General features: G+C 42.1%; 1 protein-coding gene across 2 annotated transcripts in view; it reads right to left on the reverse strand.

Moving 5' to 3' along the window:
* Positions 1 to 6,737: 6,737 nt before the first annotated feature.
* MTCL2 (microtubule crosslinking factor 2) overlaps positions 6,738 to 21,535 on the reverse strand; it is a 74,925-nt gene continuing 60,127 nt past the window's right edge. For both annotated transcript variants that reach the window (XM_066587523.1, XM_066587521.1), the window contains exons 12-15: positions 17,187 to 17,246; positions 15,196 to 15,266; positions 12,844 to 14,290; positions 6,738 to 12,680 (exon numbers count right to left, since the gene is read on the reverse strand). In XM_066587523.1, the coding sequence (XP_066443620.1) occupies positions 12,534 to 12,680; positions 12,844 to 14,290; positions 15,196 to 15,266; positions 17,187 to 17,246 (1,725 nt within the window). In that variant the 3' untranslated portion in view covers positions 6,738 to 12,533. The remainder of the gene's footprint in view (positions 12,681 to 12,843; positions 14,291 to 15,195; positions 15,267 to 17,186; positions 17,247 to 21,535) is intronic.

Raw genomic sequence — 21,535 nt, forward strand, 5'->3', positions numbered from 1 at the left:
CCTGACATGCTGCAGCATATCCTGTCATTGATTCCGCTGCAGCAGAGATGCATTGTTTTAAGTAATCTTCTGTGTCACCAACGGCGCCCACATCGAACATCCGCAAGCTACAGTAAAATCTTGAAGAGTTCTTTCTCTTCAGGTCATTCTGGCTGTTGTATGTCAAGTCATGCCTGAAGAAATCCGCTGTACTTTTGCACCATTCTTTTTGAACCATCCCGCTATTGTAGATCCAGAAAAACCCTTTAAAGGAAACATTCGAGCATATAAGTCATTAACAATAACTTTTTGCTTCTTTTATGTGTTTGCATCTCTATTGTGAGCCGGGACAGGTTCATCATCAGGATTCACGTCACATAAAAGTTAATTTTGGGGCGGCGGTGGCCATTACTAATGGGCAGCATAATGTGCAGAAGTACAAGTCCCAGCATACCCAAACAAGTTCTACAGCCAGTTGTCTACAATTACTTCATCACAATATATCAGCTGCAGCTTAGTGCACATTTTCTTGAAAGTTAAGGATTGACTATAGTCCAGTAGCTATTGCCGCTTGCCTAAGCTTGGACATAGCGGGCCCCCTGAGGACACAGCATTGTGTAGATTAGAGTTTAGCGACAGCAAGTGAATGGCAAGCCAGCGTTACTGTGGTTACTACATAAAGCATCATTCATTTTCCTTAGGCTTGGATTTTTTTCTCTAAAAGAACTGACCCAAATGTCCTGTGACTCGGTGGATCATTAATGAGGGCATTGAAAGCCTTGTCGGTTGCTGCAAACGCGTTAAAACTATTAATGTAAGCATTTTATTCAAATTTTTATGTATTTTTACAAATTTAATGCCGACAGTCAATTCTGAGAAAAAAAAAATTACAACCAAAATGAGCTCACTGGATACGGATTCAATTTCATGAGAGCCGTATAAATGTTGGGTTAGACCCCGTAGTGATAGTTTTGATGGTAATTCCCCTATCAAAAATGGGTGACATGCTCTTATGAAAATATAATATGAAGTCCACATAGTAAGGAAAGTGTCCTTTAATGGAAGAGTCATAACTATAAATACCAGTAATCAGTAGGACAACGCCTCTTGATGGATGTAAGATGTACAACAATCAAGAGGACCTATCTGGTGCGAGCAGGAAGGCACCTGGTAGGGGACCGACCCGCCAGCGCCTGAAGTCCAAGCAAGCTCTGTAATAAGAATCCCTACTCCCAAAAGGGCATCCGCAAGTTCGGAGAGCAGCAAGAGAGGGGCCAACAATCAAGTAGAAGAAAGGGAAACTGCATAAGGATTGCAAAAACTCCAGGGAGAATATTGCTCAGAAAGTTTTTACTTTGGTCCACAGACCAAGTTTAAAACAGGAACAGTGCTAAAAATACTACGCTCAAAAAAGGTGCTGAGCCCCTCGTTATGTCCATCCTTGGTCTGTATTGCATCCTTTTGAAAGCTTCGGTAGTTAAAGGGGTTGTCCCGAGGCAGCAAGTGGGTCTGTACACTTCTGCATGGCCATAATAATGCACTTTGTAATGTACATTGTGCATTAATTATGAGCCATGCAGAAGTTATAAAAAGTTTTATACTTACCTGTTCCGTTGCTGGCGTCCTCGTCTCCATGGTGCCGACTAATTTTCGCCCTCCGATGGCCAAATTAGCCGCGCTTGCGCAGTCCGGGTCTTCTGCAGTCTTCTATGGGGCTCCGTGTAGCTCCGTGTAGCTCCGCCCCGTCACGTGCCGATTCCAGCCAATCAGGAGGCTGGAATCGGCAATGGACCGCACAGAAGAGCTGCGGTCCACGGAGGAAGAGGCCATCTTCAGCGGTGAGTAGAGAAGTTACCGGAGCGCGGGGATTCAGGTAAGCGCTCCGGTGAGCTTTCTTTACCTCCCTGCATCGGGGTTGTCTCGCGCCGAACGGGGGGGGGGGTTGAAAAAAAAAAAAACCCGTTTCGGCGCGGGACAACCCCTTTAATCCTGAGCTACAGCACTCATCTGTATCACGGTCAGAAATAACGCTATAGTCCATTACTGCATAACTGGATGTACCGCACTGACATCCACCAAAGTCTATTTGCTGTTGAGTATAAATCTGTAGAGTTCTGTGACTACTTTTTTCCTTTTGAAGTTCCGTTTAACAGTTACAGATTTCTGAAGATCCCCCATTCAGTAGTAAGAGACCACCAAGTCAGTCAATTATGTTCCTCTATTGAGTCAGATTAGACTCTTTTATAACCTTTACAGAACACCAGGGGTTTGCAGGGCATTTGAGGACAGAAGCATTAACAATATTCTCTCACAACTTTCCATAGTTCTGAAGGAGGAATACGCTTTCATGCAACAAGATTTAATTTGTAAGGATGATGTGAAATATGTTAGTTGGATTAAAAAAAAACAAAAAAAAAACAAAAAAAAAACACAACTACATTTTTGGAGTTCTCATCACATGGATTTTTGTATTCCTAGAATGTTGCCATCTTCCCGATTTGAAACAGACAACTCATGTTTAAGGACACTCCAATACATAAATTTAATATCAATGGAAACAAACTCAAAAATGTTCATTTAGCAAAAGTATCTCAACAGTAAGGCGGTTATTGCTGCCCAAAGCAACCAATCAAGGCACCGCTTTCATTTCTCAAGCTGTGGAGGTAAAATACAAGCTGCGCTACGATTAGCCTCTATGGGTAACAAGTATAGTCAGCTGTTAGACAGTTTTGCTAAATGAGGCCAAAAAAATGTTACTCTGCTGTAGTCATCAGGAGGGAATAGAGATGAGCGAGCATACTCGTTAAGGCGATTACTCGAGAGAGCTTTGCCTTTTTTCGAGTACCTGCTGGCTCGTCCCTGAAGATTCGGCGTGGCTGTGGAGGGCGGCGGAGGGGAGCGTGGTGGAGAGTGAGAGACATCTCTCTCCCCCGATCCCCTCCGCAACCCCCTGCAATCTTCAGGGAGGAGCCAGCAGGTACTCGAAAAAGGCGATGCTATCTCGAGTAAATCGCCTTAACGAGTATGCTCGCTCATCTCTACTAGGGAAATATGGAGATGGAGAATAACAGCATATTGGGCCCTTGATTTTCACATCCACCAGTCTGTTATTAGTGTGCAACGTCATTTTTCAAACAAAGTTGGTGATAATCCCCCCCGTGGGTACACACTTTGTAAGTGGTGCTCCTATTTTAAAAATTATCTGGCCATCCACCAGTAAGTGAGGAAACACTGGAGTGCGTCCAACCAAGTTTCACACTCAGAAATCCAGTCAGAGCAAGCGGAGAATTGGACATCCCGCAGCAGATGATTTAGAAGATTCTGCGCCTTTGCGATTCTCTTCCTCAACATGAATTGTGTGTTTCAAAAATCGGGAAGATCATTTGTAATAACCCTGTACACAACCTTCAGATGAGTTAACACACAACTTCTATTATTTGAAAGGTTATGTACTCCTTTGCACGCTTTTCTTTCGCTCAATGCGTTTTTGGAAAAACACTTTTTGCAATTTGTTTTCATTTAAGAAAAAAAAAATCTGATCGATTTCTATGCCTGTACTGTTTTCCAAGGCCCCACAGACTAGGGAACTGAAACCGTAGCCAATTCTGTCAGTCAGAGTAAAGTGTTGGGTTGTTTCTCAACACAGCCTGCTCCCTTGTTTTGAATATGTATTCAATGCCTTTCCACTGAGCAATTACAGAAGGTTGTATGATGGTGCCAGAGGATGGTGGAGGAGATCAGGACAGCGCAGGGAAAGCTAAGAACACAGAGGGCTATTCACTCTAACTGAAATGTTCTGCTCTTAGCAGTGGGAGGAAATAGGACCAGCAGTTCCTCAGGAGGATATAGCTGTGTAGTATTAAGTGGGTGTAGTTATGCTGCACAGCTTCTGAGAGGAGGAAGCAGGAGCTGAGCTTGTGCACATTCATGAGAACCAGCTGATCAGTGCTGGGAAGGCCCCCGATCCAGAAACATGAATGTAGGAGGACCTGCAAACCAAGTATGAGGTTTTCTTTGCAACACAATGTCAGGACATTAGTTGCCGTGCAGCCCTAGCTTTAATATTTTTCATTCATTGAGGAAGGATAGATGCCTAATAGATGCCTAATAAAAGAAAATTTCTCAAACAAATAGTAAGTGTATCACAGTATATCCAAAGAAGACTGTGGTGTATAGAAAACTGGCCCATGAATATAAAGTCAGATTCTTAGGAATCCATACATTCTGCCAACCTCAATGCAGTAGACTTAAGTTTTCATTAGAGATGAGCGAGCCTTCTTGGTAAGGACAGATACTCGAGCGAGTATTGTCCTTACCGAGTACCTGCCTGCTCATCCGAAAAGATTCGGGTGCTGGCGAGGGGCGGCGGGGGAGATCTCTCTCTCACTCCGGCAACACAGCGCTCACCCCTGCCGGCACCCAAATCTTTGTGGGCGAGCAGGCAGGTACTCGGAGTATCTATCCTTACAGAGTACGCTCGCTCATCTCTAGTTTTTATGTATCAATAGTCCTGCTTTTGTAAGTGAAAGCCTAAGGCCGCCTGCAGACGAGCGGAAATCCCGCCGCGGGATTTCCGCCGCTGAAAGTTTGCATAGGAGTGCATTAAAATACGCACTCCTATGCAGACGGCCGCGGTTTGGCCGCGCGAAATCTCGCGTGGCAAACAAACCGCGGCATGTTCTAATTTTCTGCGGGGCACACACTCACCCGGCCGCCGGCCCCGGTCTGCGCATGCGCCGGCTGCGCGGCAGCCGGCACATGAAAGAGCCGGGGCCGCCAGGCGCGGGTGAGTACGCGCTCGTCCCTGCAGGCGCTCGGGTCGGATCGCGCGGCGAGAATTCTCGCTGCCGGATCCGACCCGCTCGTCTGCAGGCGGCCTAAGAAGGGGGCCAAATCAAATAAGCCAAAAGCAAAACAATACACAAAATAGATTTCAATAGTTTAATTTATGGACATGTGAAAGTTAGTTGACACATTTACAAAGACACAACTGCAATGGAAAAAAGACATGAGAGATAGCAAATTCAGAAAAGGTAGACTTTTTTTGTACATCAGAAGAAAATTCTATTTAAACATAAACAAAAATCTTTGTAACCCCTCAGCAGCAGTGGTGCTTGGGGTGGACATTTAAAACTTATACAGGACTGGGTCTTCATTGTTATCAAGTTGCATATCTTAAAAAGGCAGACAATTTGTATGAAATTCCATTTTTTTTAAACAAATACAAGTGGACGGAAACTTTGAAATCTTCCAATTTTAAAACGTCTTGAGCTTGATCTAATCTTACCAATTACAACACAGAGTTAGAAACATTTACAAAAACACTTGAGAAATTGTACATTAAAAACTTTGAAAAGTCATTGGTATAAAGTAGGGAAAAAAAAAAAAATCTAAAAAGTTGATCATTTAAAAAAAATGCTGAAAAAAGCAATGACAAATGTTCTAAGAAAGCCGTATAAATATTTACATCCTAAATGGTAACTGCCTGATCTTTGTGTCCAATTCCACGCATAAACAGTAAGTATGTGGGTACATTATATACCCACATACTCGCCCTACTTAAATTACTTCCCTGTCCCAAGCATTGCACTTTATGCATTTTCTAGTTAAAAATGAATTATAAAGTATGTGTGCTTAATAAAACTAAGAAAAAAACCACAACTAAATAAATAAATATATTATATATACACATGGGGTGGATTTAAAAAACCAGGTCCGAAAAACACAAATGGCTTATAATAATAGTATAGAAAAACATTGGAGACATTTGTAGTCACATAAGTGCACATGAAGATACAGAAGTGTTACAACAAACCCGTGGGCTGCAGAGCTATCTGCTAGGGCTACCTATAGGACTCCTTTCCATTGGCTGCTGGCTAAAACCATATTGGCCAATTTTTTTTTCCCATCAGCATTTCCAAATATGCAACTATAATACAAAAATGTTCAGAAAAGATCATTAAGGCCTCGTTTACACAGCCAGGTTCAAATACAGATAAACTGAAGTACTGCTAAATCCCAGATATGGATATACTTTATCTCTGTATCAACTTTTTTTTTAAAAGGATATCTCCCGAAGACGCCTGTCTAAATAGGAGTGGGCCTGATTATCAGCTGATCGTCACGGCTCTGGCTTTTCTATAATGCGTTGCCATATCTGGTGATACATTAGATTATCTACTGCTCATGTATTGCATGGATGAGTCGGGTTCGATCTGTCAGAGCCAACTTTTTTTTCAGTAGCTCTCCTTTCTAACTCATAAAATTGGGTGCCAAGTGTTGGACCCCGCTTTAGGACATCTGTATTTTCTATAATAGCTCTGAGGAGTTTGTGTTTTGTTAGCATTTTCCAGATCCTATTGGCTTTTGTGCATCTTTTGTAGGGAAAAAAAAACCAAAAAATACAAAAGAACATACTGAATATTTAAAATACAACCATGAATGAACTGCATGGACTACCATTGACTGAATTCAGGACCTTCTAAATACTGAAAGCAAATAGTCATGTGAACAAGGCCCATAGTAATTGGAAATGGTGCTACAAAAAAAAAAAAAAAGAAATCCCTCATATTACACCAGCCTGCTCATCTATATGGTGTAGCGCAAAGCTATCCACCCCTGTAGTTGAAGTCGTGTTCAAGAGGACTTCCCTATGGGAATGCATAATAGAGTCATTACAGACTAGTTGCAAACATTCAACAAAAGCCAAGAATGGTCTATTTTGGTTTTCTAGGTTAAATTAAAAAAAAACAAAAACAAAAAAAAAACAACACATTTTTTTCTTGATACAAAACATGTACATTACGTGATGTGACTTGAAGTATATACACACGACCAGTTCTGCTCTACGTATGATGTGGCATTTTCAACAATACAGATATAGAAGTAATCTACAGCGTGGAATATATCATTATATATGTGCCTACAATATAAGGTGGACTTTAATACAAATGTATGTGCTGCGTGTTTTATGTTTAAAACAGTCAAAACTGGTGTAAAAACTCAAATATATAAATAATTTACATCCCCATTGTGAGTCACTGGTAAGTCAGTCTTGAGCTGCATTCAAATGGCGTTATTGGCTAAGGTCTTCCTTTCTTTTAAAGATTTCCATCTGAATAGCCAAAAAAGGTATTCAGAAGAAACCCTAAGTATTAAAAGGTAAATACTCTTGATGATCTATTCTCAGGAGAAGTCATGAATAGTTGATCCCTGCTGATCAGCTGATCACCCAGCCTGCTGTCAGTAGGGTGGGCCCGGACATAGTCATCAGGGTTTGAGCAGTAAGCCTAATTGGCAGCTTCACTCTCATTGAATTTAATGGAAGTGAAGCCACCTATTAAACTTCTTGCTCCTACCGTAATGGCGACATCAGCTCCCGCTGCACTGACAGTAGGCTGGTCCATCAGCCAAATCGCCAGGGATCTCAAGTGATCAACTACTGATGACCTATCATGAGTATTTGGGAAACTCCTTCAGTTAAACAGAGGCCAAAAGGTGCAAACTTTGGTCTCAATTTGACATAGCTTCTGTCAAAGTTAGAAGACAATAGTGCATTCAAATACGCCATTACACTGTCCAAGAGGACAACTTAGTAATATTAACTAAAGACTAGATTCAAAAACTACAATTGCATTACAGTTGGGACTTGTGTATCTTTTCTGTTTGCAGATGGGGAAAATATACATGAGAGTTTCTGTTGGACCCCAGCCTACGTGCCAGGACCTGCTACGTGCCAGGACCTGCTACGTGTCAGGACCTGCTACGTGTCAGGACCTGCTACGTGTCAGGCCCTGCTACGTGTCAGGACCTGCTACGTGTCAGGACCTGCTACGTGTCAGGACCTGCTACGTGTCAGGACCTGCTACGTTGGTGTATGTACCTACTTGTGACACTATTTACATGGTCATGGATTACTAAACACCAGTGCTAAGCAGGGCAATTCAAATGACTGTTCAGCCTCAGGATAATAAAGTAAATATATTTTATCTATTATTCTACTGGGGAAATTTACAGATTCCCATTTAAGGGAGAAGATATTGCTTATTGCTGTTCCGCTTGGTAAAGCGTCATTTTCGCTCATAATACTGTACAATTTACCTTTACATATCTCCAACTGCATACACTATACACACACTTCTACATTGAAAATGCAGAAATCAAACAAATTAAGATTAAACCAGACAACAGTATATGGCATTAAAAGAGTTGTATGAGATTGGAAAAACATGGCTGCTTTCTTCCAGAAACAGCACCACTTTTGTCTATGGACTGTTGTGGTATTGCAGCTCAGTTCCATTCAAATAAGGACTTCTTTACACGGGCAAGTTTCCCGTGCGAGTTTTGTGCATTGGGAGACGCATGAAAATAGAACCCATTATTTTAAATGGGTCTATTTACATGTTCAATTTTTTTTTCACAGCCATGCCGAGAGACAGACAGATCGCAGTACGTTCTTTTTTTCTGCAATACCGCAGTAAACTCACCCATTATTTGCTATGGGCGAGTTAAAAATTGCATCGCACTCACATGTACATGCAAGTGCAAGGTGATTTTTACATCTTTCCAATTAAAAACAAGCAATTTTCTCGTAGGTAAAAAGCGTGTGTGAAAACTGCGAGTACCGTGATGCACAGTGCAAGTCACAGATTTAAGAGTGAGAGTTTCTCAGATATCGCATTCGCACATGTAAATTTAGCCTAAATCTCATACAAAACTTCTAAAAGAGATCAGACTTCCACATAAATTTAACCTTTAAAATGCTAAGGGATGTATGGGCTTAAACCGCTATTTAAAAGGCTGTAGCAATGTGGGGAGCATGTCTAGACCTTAGCTATGTGGGTGACACAATTGTTCAAAACGGATCCACTGTTATGCCTAGTACAAAGTCGGAGTGGGTGGAGCGCGACTCAGGGATTCAAAGGACACCAAAGAGCAAACAGTGATACATCGTACTCCCCAGGTCCTGCCCTAGGCATAACAATACCATCATTTCCAGTACTGTATCCAAGTATTAGAGCTGTGAGTGTGCTGTAAAAGTATTAAAGGTGTTGTCCAGGGTTATGAAACATGGCTGCTTTCTTCCAAAAACAGTGCCATGCCTGTCTACAGGCTACGGACTGTAGATCAGCGCTATTCGTGTCAATGAAGCTAAGCTGCAACACCAGACAAACCACGAACCAATGTGGCGGTATTTTTTGAAGAAAGTAGCCATGTTTTTCTAGCCCTAAACCACTTTTTTTTTCTTAAAGGGGGTTATATCAAGAGCACAACCCTTGTCAGTATGCTCTATTAGGGCATATGAACACCATAAAGAGGGGACTTCTGCTTAGGATCCTCTACGGAGACCGGCCTTTGCATTACAGGATAGCCATACATCTGAATGGCTGCTCTGGAATACTACATTTCCCTTGCAGAACCAGAAGTGGGGCCTGGGGAAAATTGTTGCACCCTAGGTGCTGCATTCTGAGAGGTGTAGTTTCCGATTCGACAATATCTTTACGTGTGCCAAAATAAAACATAGATATAGAGTATATAATACAGTATAAGACCAGATAATATGGGTTTGGAGGCAGGAGTGAACATAGTGGTACTATGTAGCAACCATGATGCATCTGAATTACAGGAGCTAGTGTAATGTAATGCTCATTGTCAAGAGGTCAGAGTGTGGCATCATCAATTATTACAGGAGGCGTTTCCACCCTAAAGTCTAGTGTGGTGCCAAGATATCACAGGACAGGGAGGAGTACACATTGGCAGTGTGAGCTAAAGTTGGTCGGAAAAGTAATGAAAGAGGCATCATCCCCCCTCATTACAGAAGAGTATATGTGGCAATAACGCTCACAAAGTGTAAGCAGAATGTAGAATGGCAGTGTAGAACTTTAATACCAAGAAGGAGTGCAAGGCCAAGAATTTTCCCAAGGGAAGGATTAGGTAATACGGCAGTTCTGCAAATTTTACCACGAGGAATGTTTAGAGTGGTGGTGGGGGGTCCACTAGACAGGTCAATGTAGAAAAGGTCAGTTTTGGTACTTCAGCCATTCACAAATTTGTGTAGCAGATTCTTATGGATATCGTGAGAACTGTTAAAACGAACAGTATGCATGGTCCTAAACCTTTAGGTGTCTTCCCTTCAATGAAGTTGATACCTAAGGGTATACTTCGGAAAGAAGCTTCAAAAGACATATTATGGCCTACAGCAAATGCAGTCATCAAAGAATGGCTCAAATTAAACTAAGACTTACAAAGTGGTGACAACCCACAAAGTACCTCATAACGCCCCTTTCATAGTGGGTACGTTGCTTGAATATTGGTTGAGCCTCTATCCACTTTAATGAATCCCTAGAGTCCGAGATTCACCCTATGCCGCAAAAACCAGAATGGGCAGCTGTAAAGAATGCAATACGCTAAACAGTCTAAAAAGAGTGTGAAACAGATTAGATAGGTCAAATTAGATCAGGTAAACAACCCCTTTAGGCCCTATCCAGACGGCCGTATTTTATGCCCGTGTATTTCATAAACAGCATGCAGATCCATTATAACCTGTGAGGCAGATCACATGGGCAAGTTTTCACCTGGACCAAAAAAGGACTGTGTAGGAGAAAAAAAAATTAAAATCACATTTCTTATTCTGGTCCTTCTCAAATGAGAATAAGACATGCAATGTTCTCTTCCATCCCTCCCATAGATCAGACCCCCTACCCCCCTAGATCAGACAGCATACAGACAGATGTCTGTGCGCTGTCCAATGAGAGTTGCATCCCAAGATAGTCGGGCACAACTCATAAGGCCGACTGAATGGGGCATTAAATTAAAGGTGTTGTCTAGTTGCAACTATTGATGGCCTGTCCTCAGGATAGTTGATGAGGATGCAATGCCTGGGACCCCCTCCAATCAAACACGTCCATTCTCATTGCAGTGGTCCATTTTGGTATTGCAGGTAAACCTGTTATTAATGTCAATAAAAAATTGGCCTTCAATACCAAACATGACCACTGCAGTGAGAACAGAGGGGTTAACTTCCTGCAAAGATCAGTTTGTTGCATGATCGCAGTGGCCCAGAGAACGGCCGATCGAATGAGGTTAGGTCATCAACAGTTTACAATTGGACAACCCCTTTAACTGCACCTCGCACAGAGGAATGTAGAATATTGAATGCCATTGAAGCTACTCTGTTCAGGCTATGGGCAGTCTCAGGATTAGGTTGGCCATCTAGACCAGTGTTTCTCAACTCCAGTCCGCAGGACCCCCAAACAGGTCATGTTTTCAGGATTTCCTCAGTATTGTACAGGTGATCTAATTATCAGTTCCTCAGACATTGCCACATGTGTTCTTCCTATAGGATACCGTGAAAACATGACCTGTTTGGGGGTCCCGAGGACTAGAGTTGAGAAACACTGATCTAGACCATTATTCTAGATTTTAACCAAAAACAAAGGGCACATATATCATATAGGAGAGTGCTGGTATGACAATTTGACTCCAACATGTCTTTATCCAGAAAAGAGGGGAAAAGACATATAAACAAGCAAGCAACATTAGCGGAAGGATTAAAGAACAAAAACCTAAAAATAAAAAAAAATGCATTTCAGAAGGACAATGCATGTGTGGTTAATGATCAGGAGAGTGGAGACGTATACACGCACATACACACACTATATACACATGGCAAATATATGGACACAATTAAATATTCATATCTACAGAAAATTCTTATTAACAGGGCAGCTTCTTGTATCCATTATGCAAGAATGTCTTCTTTTGGGTAATAACCTCCCCAGCAACTAAAATATCAATTAAATAAAATAAGGTTTTTCTACCCATATGACTTGGGTGCGTCGCTGGCACAAAGTCACTGGTGCACTGCTAATTCCTTAATAAAACAGAATATTTGTCATAAGAACCACAGAACTTTTGTAGTCCTCATTATCATTATTCTGCCATCTAAGATTGCCTTTTTATTTTTATCTTGCTTTTTAATAAATTAGTCTAATCACCCAGGAGTGTTGTCATATTGATTTCTAAACACTGTAACAAAAAAGCCTTGTACAAATCTACTTTTGCAGCCAGAACATGTTACATTTGGGTCACCATGACCCGTTGTCAGGACTACATTATATTGCAGATGCCTCTAAGATGGATAATTGAGAATACAAAAAAGGACCAATTACCCAAATTGTGCAAGAAAGGGAATGATTGAGTTTGGTGTAAAGGATGGACATAAACTTTTTCCATCTATGGTTAAGACCAAACATAGTGCATTACTGTGACAGACATGTGGTAAGTCCTTATGGCAGTAAAGTAGTCCCTAGTAATCTGGTATTTATACATACAGAATCCAAAAGTACAGTGTATGCATACATACCTACTAAAGGTACATAGGTTAGCAAAACGTTTATGAATTTAGCGCTCTACTAGCATCCAGCAGGGCAAGAAAGAGTTAACTGCAATCTATTTTATGAACCTATGTACAAAATTGAAGGCAAGAACAGGTTATTATACGTGGTTATCTTCCTTTACAGTGGACTATAGGCAGTAAACTGGACCCTTCATCTTCAATTGCAACCAGTTCCTGGCTTTTCTTCAGATGGCGCTGGTTCTTGGTGGAGCTGGCACCTGGGTTGGGTCTGGCGTGAGTGGGTTCGGGACGGTCTGGAGAAGCAGGAGGTTACAGGATGTGAACTGCAATTACAGGAGTAATCCTGCAGGAAAACCAAGGTGACAAGGATTTTAAGGTGAACATGCTGACTAAAAGTGAAGTGCAGCTGTGGTAATATCTTCTCTGGTTTCACTACTACAAAGAGGACAGGTTATAATTTAGGAGAGTCGTATGCACTCTGCAAGACATCAAAGGGTAGCACTTACTTCAGTTGCTGTTGTAGAAATTAGGTCAGGGTCCTTGGAGCTTACATCCTTAGCTCCTTGACTTGTGGGAGTAGACTTATGTTCTTCAGTGACATGCTGCCTTGGGGTCTTCTTGCTCAGCAGTTTAGAGACATTGTGGGATGGATGACACACAGCAGATGAGCAATGGTCATGGTTATCTGGTCTCTTATGATTTTCCTCCAGCTCTTTCTTTTCAGTGCCTGCTGTACTAGAGCTCTGACCACTACGGCCACAAACATTCCTGAAGAACTCTTGCACAATGCCATATTTAGGGGCTTCTGGCTTATTTCTTTCAGCTACGCCTGTCTTGTAGAGAGACTCTGTGCTTCCAGCATGATCCACTACATTGAACAAGCTGGACGATCCATCGTAAAGGTTGCTGAGAACTGGGCTGTCTCGAGTAGTTGTAGATCTTGCCCAGGCTGATCCATTTTGTTTGTTCTGATGGAGATTCCACAGGCTTCTATCTTTAGAGGCATCTAGTTTAGAGGATGACCTTCTCTGCAGCTTGGGAGAGCCAAACTTGGGTGAACAGCAAGGCCGTTCTATTCGGGAATGGACTTTGTCCAGTGATGTGGAAATATGCTTGGTTCTTGCAGACAGCAGAGAGGAACCTCTTGGTGACCAGCTCTTTGCATGAAGACTTGTTCTGGGTAGATCAGTTTGAAGACCAACGTTTACCATTTGGACAGTCTGGACCCCAACTGTGGAGAGGCCAACAGTCTGGCTTGATGCGCTTCTACTTTTTCTCTCTAATGAGCTGGAGCGGATTGCTTGCCTGACACAATTTGTGATCTCTTTCATGTCATCACTCATGTTTCCGGAGATCTCCAAATCACCCAAAGAAGATGGAAACGCAGGAACAGAAGACTTTGTTTCCTCAACTGCATCCTTATCCAAAAGGTCATGCTCCTTCTTGGAGAATTTGCAAAACCATTGATTATAGGAATTACGAGACAATCTTTCTGGCTTTTCTGAATCTTTAGGCTTTGCCATTGTGAATAGAAATCCTGGCTCAACCATAAGTTTTTCTTCCTTATTTTGGGCCAAAGGAGCCTCTAGTCTTCGTACAACTGGTGGACTGTAATATATTCGAATGCCTGTTCTGTCTGGGGCAGTGTAACTTCTCTGTATATGCTTGTAACCAGATTCTCCACTTTTCCCAGATTTACTTAATGTGTAATCCCAAGAAGAGATACCCAAATTAGCCTTGGCCAAATGGTCAGACAAAGTTTTGTCGTTCATATACGGGCAGTGTTTCTGACCGATTTCGGAATCTATGGAATCACTGGCTAGCAGTTGGGAAGCCAGAAAATCTTTCATCCCTTGTTTGTTTCCAATGTTATTAAGGGGCGTTTCTCCAGGAAGAAATGGAGAACAATCCAGCAAACTTTCAAATTCGGACATTGATGACACAGACTTTGTTCTGCAGGGAAAAAAAAAAGTTTTAGAATCCAGTGTAGGTCAGGCTGATGATCTTATTTCTGAAGAGCAACCATATTGTGATATGTTGTCTACACAATGAATGGACATCTTTATTAAAGACACCCATCTAGTAGCACGTTGGACATCTTTTGCACAACAAATTGCTACAGTTCTGAAAGCAATGGATTCCACTGGGTGTTGAAATTATTCTTCAGAAATATTGGCCCATACAGACAGCTTCTTGTAGTTGCAGAAAATTACATGGAGGTGCTAATATGCTCTGAACAGCTAACAGGAAGAGTTCATTGATCCATGCTGATTGTGCCAAATTCCGACTGTCCCATCGGCATGGTGCAACAGAAACCTGGATTCATTTGACGAGGCAATGTTTTCCTACTGCTCAGTTATTCAATTTTTGCACTCCTTTACCCACTGGAGTCTTGCTCGTTTCTCAAACACTGGTGATGCATGAGCGTATTCCGGCCACATTTATGCATCCTGACCAGTCAGGCTGAGGCACATATCCGTATTACGGTTACATGAGGCTGCCTGTCCACGGGCAATGACCCGCGGGCGATCACGCTCTGCAAAGCTTTCCATAACGTTGCTATGGAAAGCGCAGCACCGGCATCCATGAGTGGAGATTTAAACTGCGGCATGCTCCGATTCTCCGCGGTGAGCCTATCAGATGGGCTCACCTCTGAGACCTGTCAGCGCTCCCCCGTGGCGGAATATTGCTAGCGATATTCCGCCTTGGCCGTGGACAGGGGGCCTAAATGAGGCAGGAATACGATTGTGTGTGACCAGTGTATAACACTATATTAAGGGTCTACTGATAATGTTACATACGCTAATGATTAACAACTGGCTTCACTACAACAAAATGAGGAATCAAGAAAGCTTTACCTTTTTAAATTGGTCCCACTGGCATCTATGTCACAGTCAATATCCTTATCCTGCATCTTGTCATTGAGTGCCTAGAACAAAGCCGGTGTTACCCATTAATAAATATTCATATTACACAGCTCAGGAGATCAAAGGAGCCATTATAATATTGGGAGATTTGGCTGTGTGCTGCTATGCGCAGTGACATAAGGGAGGTACAGAACACGGTTTTTTAAGGCCTTCCCTGGCTGGGTCTCATGTATTCAGCTCCTTTCTTCCTACATAAGACTAGAAGAGGTAAAGGGAGTTCATGTCCAGCAGCTGAAGGAATGTATTGAGTTACTGTATAGAGCAGCTGTGTCATACGCATCGTAACCTATTCCCTTGACAATCCTATGGTCGCTCACCACAAGTGAGGCATTTTTTCCATAAGCTTTATGGTGAACTGACAGCATTCACAGCTTTCAAGGTCATTCCAGAAGAGGAAATATAAAAACAATCACAGAAAAGGGCCATATACTCACTCACTATGGAGGGCATATAGATTCTAGATTTCCCCTTCTGTGATGCATTTATATTAGTGTAGGGACCCACTACAACGCAAGGAACCGTGAAGTGGTTAGTGGGCTGATGTATCTTGGCCAACATCCAGCCAATGCCTTGCATTTATTATCTATCATTCACATGCAGTGTGGCATTAAGACTCCAGGGGGAGCCCAGGATGGCACTACCAATGTGGTTCACTGATGGAAATGCAGGGCAACCCGCCGAATTATCATGGCGTCATTAATAGGTTGCTGGTCTGCATGGTGAACTACATATATCAGAATGGTCTGGCACTTTGTATCCATTCTGTGTGGGAGTGTACACCAAGCATCCACCCCCCCCCCTCTATATCAAGCGGCAGTGTGAGTGGCTGTCTCATCGGTGTCCCACACAGGTGTAATTAGCTCCATCATCTGTTAGTCTGCTACCTGCATGGTCAGAGGATGCATCTATATGCACTTAGTGAGTAAGTATATGGCTGTTTTCTGTGATTGTCAGCTTTCAAGGTCATATTTGTTTTGTGGATATACTATAATTTATTGTCTATTGTATAATTTTTTTTTATATTTATCTAAGGTTTTCTTACACATTTCCATTGATACTGCTTGGGGGGGGGGGGGTGAAGGGGGTTGGTCATTGCATTTTATTTTTAAATCCACAGTGATCATATGTTACATTTGTGAATATAACTTTATAACTTGGATCACTGGATTTACAGCTTGTGTATAGCATAATAATAATGACAAGTGATTCATCAAAATAATTTGATTTTAACATTGCATTGGGTGCTCAGGACTGTTACCGAATCTGGATTTATCTTTAGAATAAAGCAATCCATGATTAAAAGGGAATCTTGTCAGCTCGAACATGATGCCTGCAGTTCGGACAACATGCTGTAGAGCAGGAGGAGCAGAGCGGATTGATCTACGGTGTTATGCATAAGGATGAAGTATAACTTGTATTTTATTCACTTATATCTCACATTCTGAGCTGAACAGTCCAGTGGGCGGTCCTATCAGTGATTGACAGCTAGCTGTGTATGACAGTACATACCGGGGTAACTGCCAATCACTGATCTCTCCGCCCATTGGACTGTTCAGCTCAGATTATGCAAAGTGTAAATGAATAAAATACAAGTTATACGGAATCTTTCCCTATTAAACTATATATCAATCTGCTCAGCTTCTCCGGCTCTATAACTTCATGCCTGCAGTTTGGACAGCATGTTCTAGCTGACAGATTCCCTTCAAGGGGACTTTAGGAATGAGCTTCTTTCTAAATAGCTCATATAAGCCATTTATACAGCAATTTGTCATTATTTCTATATTAAAGTAGAGCTACACTTAAAAGCGATTTGCCCCTGAAATGGTACAAACAGTGTAAAATCCCTGCATGGGTCTAAAAGGCTATATAATTCTAAGGGTTTTTATAGAATCTTTTTTATAAGAGATGCATATGATTCACACCTCCTTCCAGCATCCACTCTTCCTCTCGGGGCCTCTTCTCAGCCAAGACTCCTCTTCGTTCTGAAAAGTAATCACAAATGAGCATGCTGGTGACTGTCACCAAGTACCGATAGTCCCTGTTTTAGGCTTTGTCTTACTATGAAATATGCAAATTAGCACTCCTGCAGAAGGAAGATGGGATTCTCTGGTTTGGCCGATATCTTTAGTCATATTTCAAGGCGAGGGTTGATCATTGACTTGCGTAGTAGCTACCTATAGGTGACACTAGAGAGGCAGTTTTCTTTCTTCTGGAGGAGAGCCAGTTTGCATACTTTCACCAAGGGAGCATTGCCTGCAAGATCCTCCATACCAACAATCTCCACAAGGATAAACAGTAGCCCCTGGGAACTTCTACAAAGAGCAAAACTTTTGCCGATTGCTACAGCAGATCTCGAGTTCAACTGAACACAGAAGTTTGACTCTGAGCTTAGCTTTTCCCCACGTAGGTTTTTCCTGAAACGCTAGAGCATTTCAGAGTAAAACATACATGGGACAAAACGAATTCTTAAAGTGAACCCATGATAGATATGCCCATTTGAACCAGGTTTCTGGAGCAGATTACCTACATACTACTATGGCATCCAATGGAAAATAGGATTTTATTTTCCGTTGAGGGAGGGGGAAGGGACCCATTTGCATAGCGTCAACTTACACTGCAGCGCTTTCAAGTAATTTGTTTATTACCCCCCATTACCACTCATTTTACCAACCTTGGAAGGATGGAAGGCTGAGTCAACCCTGAGCCGGCTACCTGAACCATTAGGGGAATTAAACCTGCAACCTTCAGGCCGTGAGTGAGAGCTTAGGACTGCATTCTACTCTGCGCCACACGAATCTGATACAAGAAACCTTCGTATGCATCGAAGTTGTAACATAGTTGTATGACCCAATTATCTTCAGTGCTACAAATAGACACATTTTATTTTCTAGCTAGTAATCTGTACACAAATGATACATAATGTTTGCTTTTAGCATATTACCTGCATACACTTTGCAGGTGTATTAAGTTTTACTGTGCGTTTAATGTAATTTAAAATAACATACTGTGCAGGTCACGTCCGGCTTTCTAAAATCAGCTTTTACACAGACGATACATCAATATTTAACTAAAAAGCTATGTACTGTGTTGCTCCAGAGATGGCGCTCTGCCACACAATATAAATGTATGGCCCGACATGCTATTGAAGAGTAGACTCCCTGCCCCCACATTTAAATTTATTTTCTCATTACAGAGCGCTCCGCTAATTAGGTGTAAAATGTCTTATTGAGCCCTGCTGCCGCCATTACCAGCGTGGATAAGTATAACTGCATAGTAATGGGCTATCGCTACCTCCAAAATCCCAGACACAATTTATTCCATTCGGCAGCCGTGGAGAATTTAACATCACGCAGCGCTGGGATTCGGTTCCCTTCCTGCCTCTGGCGATTGAAGGATTTAAATATATTTTGGCAACTGTAGGTTTCACAAAACTAATCCAGTCAAAATTAGGTTATTGCTGGGTTGAAAATGCCAACACATGGAAATGACAAGAGCCGGGGGGATTACTAAGTGGGGATTAGCCTCATTGCAGTGGAGAATGTGCATGTAGAAGACTGATTGATTTATTGTTTTATGTGGCTAGACAAGTCATTTGTTTCTGGGGACATTATTGGATTGCTTGTAAACCAAGGCAGCAGACCAGTGTAACCCACACCGACCAATACTTACCTTAAGGGATACCCTATGCCTACTTTTGCAACCATCTGGTCATTACTCAGACATATCCCAAACTAGACAATTCTGCGAGCTTCTGCCTACCTACGCGTACTGTAGGTGTATTCATGGTTGCAGACTACGATCAAACCCTGTGCAGTCCGATCCTGCAGTCATTCTGTCCTACACTGGCTACATAGAGGGCGATTCAAAGAGAATGGAGCAAAACCAAGGCAGATATCTTCCTATGTACATGAACGGACGTACAAAAGACACAATGATATGAAAAGAGAGAAAAGAGTTTTTAAAATGCCCCTTATAGATGTTAGATGGGGGGGACTTCTATCAATACGTCTTTATGTATTCCTATTTTCTCATTATTTAACTGTATTTATCCTATTTTTCATTATACATTTTTCATTCAGTGCTCTATACATAGATCCTATTTCTACATAACTAAGGCAAAGTACCGAGCCGTGACGGACTCCTAGGGCGATGTCACATCGTTACGTTTTCTTGGCAGACTGTTTTTGTGGGGTGGTTTGCCATTGCCTTCCCCAGTCATCTTTACCCCCAGCAAGCTAGGTAATTTTACTGACCTCGGAAGGAGAAGTCAAGCTTGAGGCGGCTACCTAAACCCGCAACCTTCAGGTCACGAGCGAGAGCTTAGGACTGCATTCTGCTGCCTTAACACTCTGCGCCACACGAGACTCGACTACATAACTATTAATATATAATGAATTGATGATTTATATTATATACGTATTCCCTTAGACAAAGGGCTTTTTTATATCCTATATCTTAATCTACATTGGTCCTTTTAGGTCCTAATATTATGGATTAGAGACATATCACATTATATATGTAATCTTAGATCTATGGCATATATCAGTTACAATACTTAGAACTACACTGGGTTCCTGTCTTATTGTTAAATAGTTTAAGAATTTTACGCATATTCACATCTTAATGGATTTTCAACAAGGTTTATGGTATCCTTGACAGCGGGTGATTTTGGCTTTGTGATGTCTGCACACGATGGCTATGGCAAGTAGAACAGATAGCCACTTCCCGCTGGGGCGGTCCCAGTGTTTGGAGCGCACACACGTGTTTCTGGTGACCATGTGTTTTTGGTCCTCAGACCAACCCAGCATGGTCCAGGATCGCTTCGTTAGCTCTCCACCACTGCCAACAAGGTCTTTAAGAAGGTAATTAACTAGCTTTTGCACACTAATTAACCAGGCTGTCTTCTTTAATATTCATCATGATTGATAAAGGAGGCAATCCTAGATGTCCTCCGAAACAGATGCATGTATATTGCTTTCCATTAACGTGTATCTTGGAAATTGGTTACTACTAAAACTTTGGCTGTATTTCTGCGCATGGACTTTGTGTTTTAAAAAGGTGGAGATTTGGATCCGGACTGGAACCTGGATTTGGGGGCCCATACCAGTCTTCGTTTTGGGCCCTCCATTGAAGTGCTTTGTTTAGTATTTACACCCCTTTCAGCATCTACACCTGGCATTGGTTTTCTTACACTGGTTACTTGCTTTACAACCAAGGTATTTCTGTCCCCTTGGCTTCTTCCGCCGACGCTCTACCACTGGATGTCCTGTAGGACAAGGTGTATTCTGATGGTCCAGATATTTATTATTTGAAGCTACCCAAGAGTGGAGATGTGACAGGCTACCCACAGGATTAACCCTTTGAAGAATGCATGTGCCGAGTGCATGGATACAGGTCACAGAACTCAGAGGGTGCATTTGCTTTTGGAGAGTTAATCCCCATAGGTTCAGTGCACACATTTGTCAGTGGAAGTGTTAATGATCGTAATGTTAGGGAAGAGGAGGCGTAAAGCCAGTCAGGAATGGGAGGCAGACAGCTGGCAGCAGTCACTGCCTAGTCCATGCTCTGAGCATGCTCAAAGTACAATGATGAATATGGCCAGGGTAGTCCATTCATTCGAATTGCCATCATGTAATACTACATTTTCCCTGTAGTGGCCGCTGTACAGGAAAATGTACTGCCAGATGCAGCTTTACCTATCATAGCTGATAGTCAGGGGTCAGAGAATCCAGGCTTGTGATAATTCGCTCATAGTCAGGCTCCATTCATGAAATATCCCCTTTAAGCATAAATGTTACACAAAGCTGTGGGGTAAGGTTTGCATAGAAGGTTTTTTTACAACTTCTATAAGACACACTGGATATAAACTATATCGTGCGATCTGGGGTACATAGGTCTCAGATCTGTAACGGAAGCGGTGAACCTTTTTTGTTAAGGTGACGATAGAAGTGATTGCCTAGAAACAGCTCAAAGACTTCAATCTAACTGGATTGCAGCTGGTTTTTCATTTAAATAAAGAGAAATGACCCTTTAATCATTAATGGGTTACCCCACAGTGTCTTGTGTGCAGACAACAAGTGCTCTTCTATGGAATGACTGGATACATCGTTGGCCTGGGCATGTATTATTCATAACCGTACATCCCTCCTGAACATTAGCAGGATGTATTCCTATACAGAACCCGTGACATCTGCTTAACACAGAGACATATGGAGCACAGCCACCACCCTGCTAACCCAAGGGAGATGCATTAACCTTGTTAACATAAAAG

Source organism: Eleutherodactylus coqui, chromosome 13 (genome assembly GCF_035609145.1).
Source record: "Eleutherodactylus coqui strain aEleCoq1 chromosome 13, aEleCoq1.hap1, whole genome shotgun sequence".
Lineage (NCBI taxonomy): Eukaryota > Metazoa > Chordata > Amphibia > Anura > Eleutherodactylidae > Eleutherodactylus > Eleutherodactylus coqui.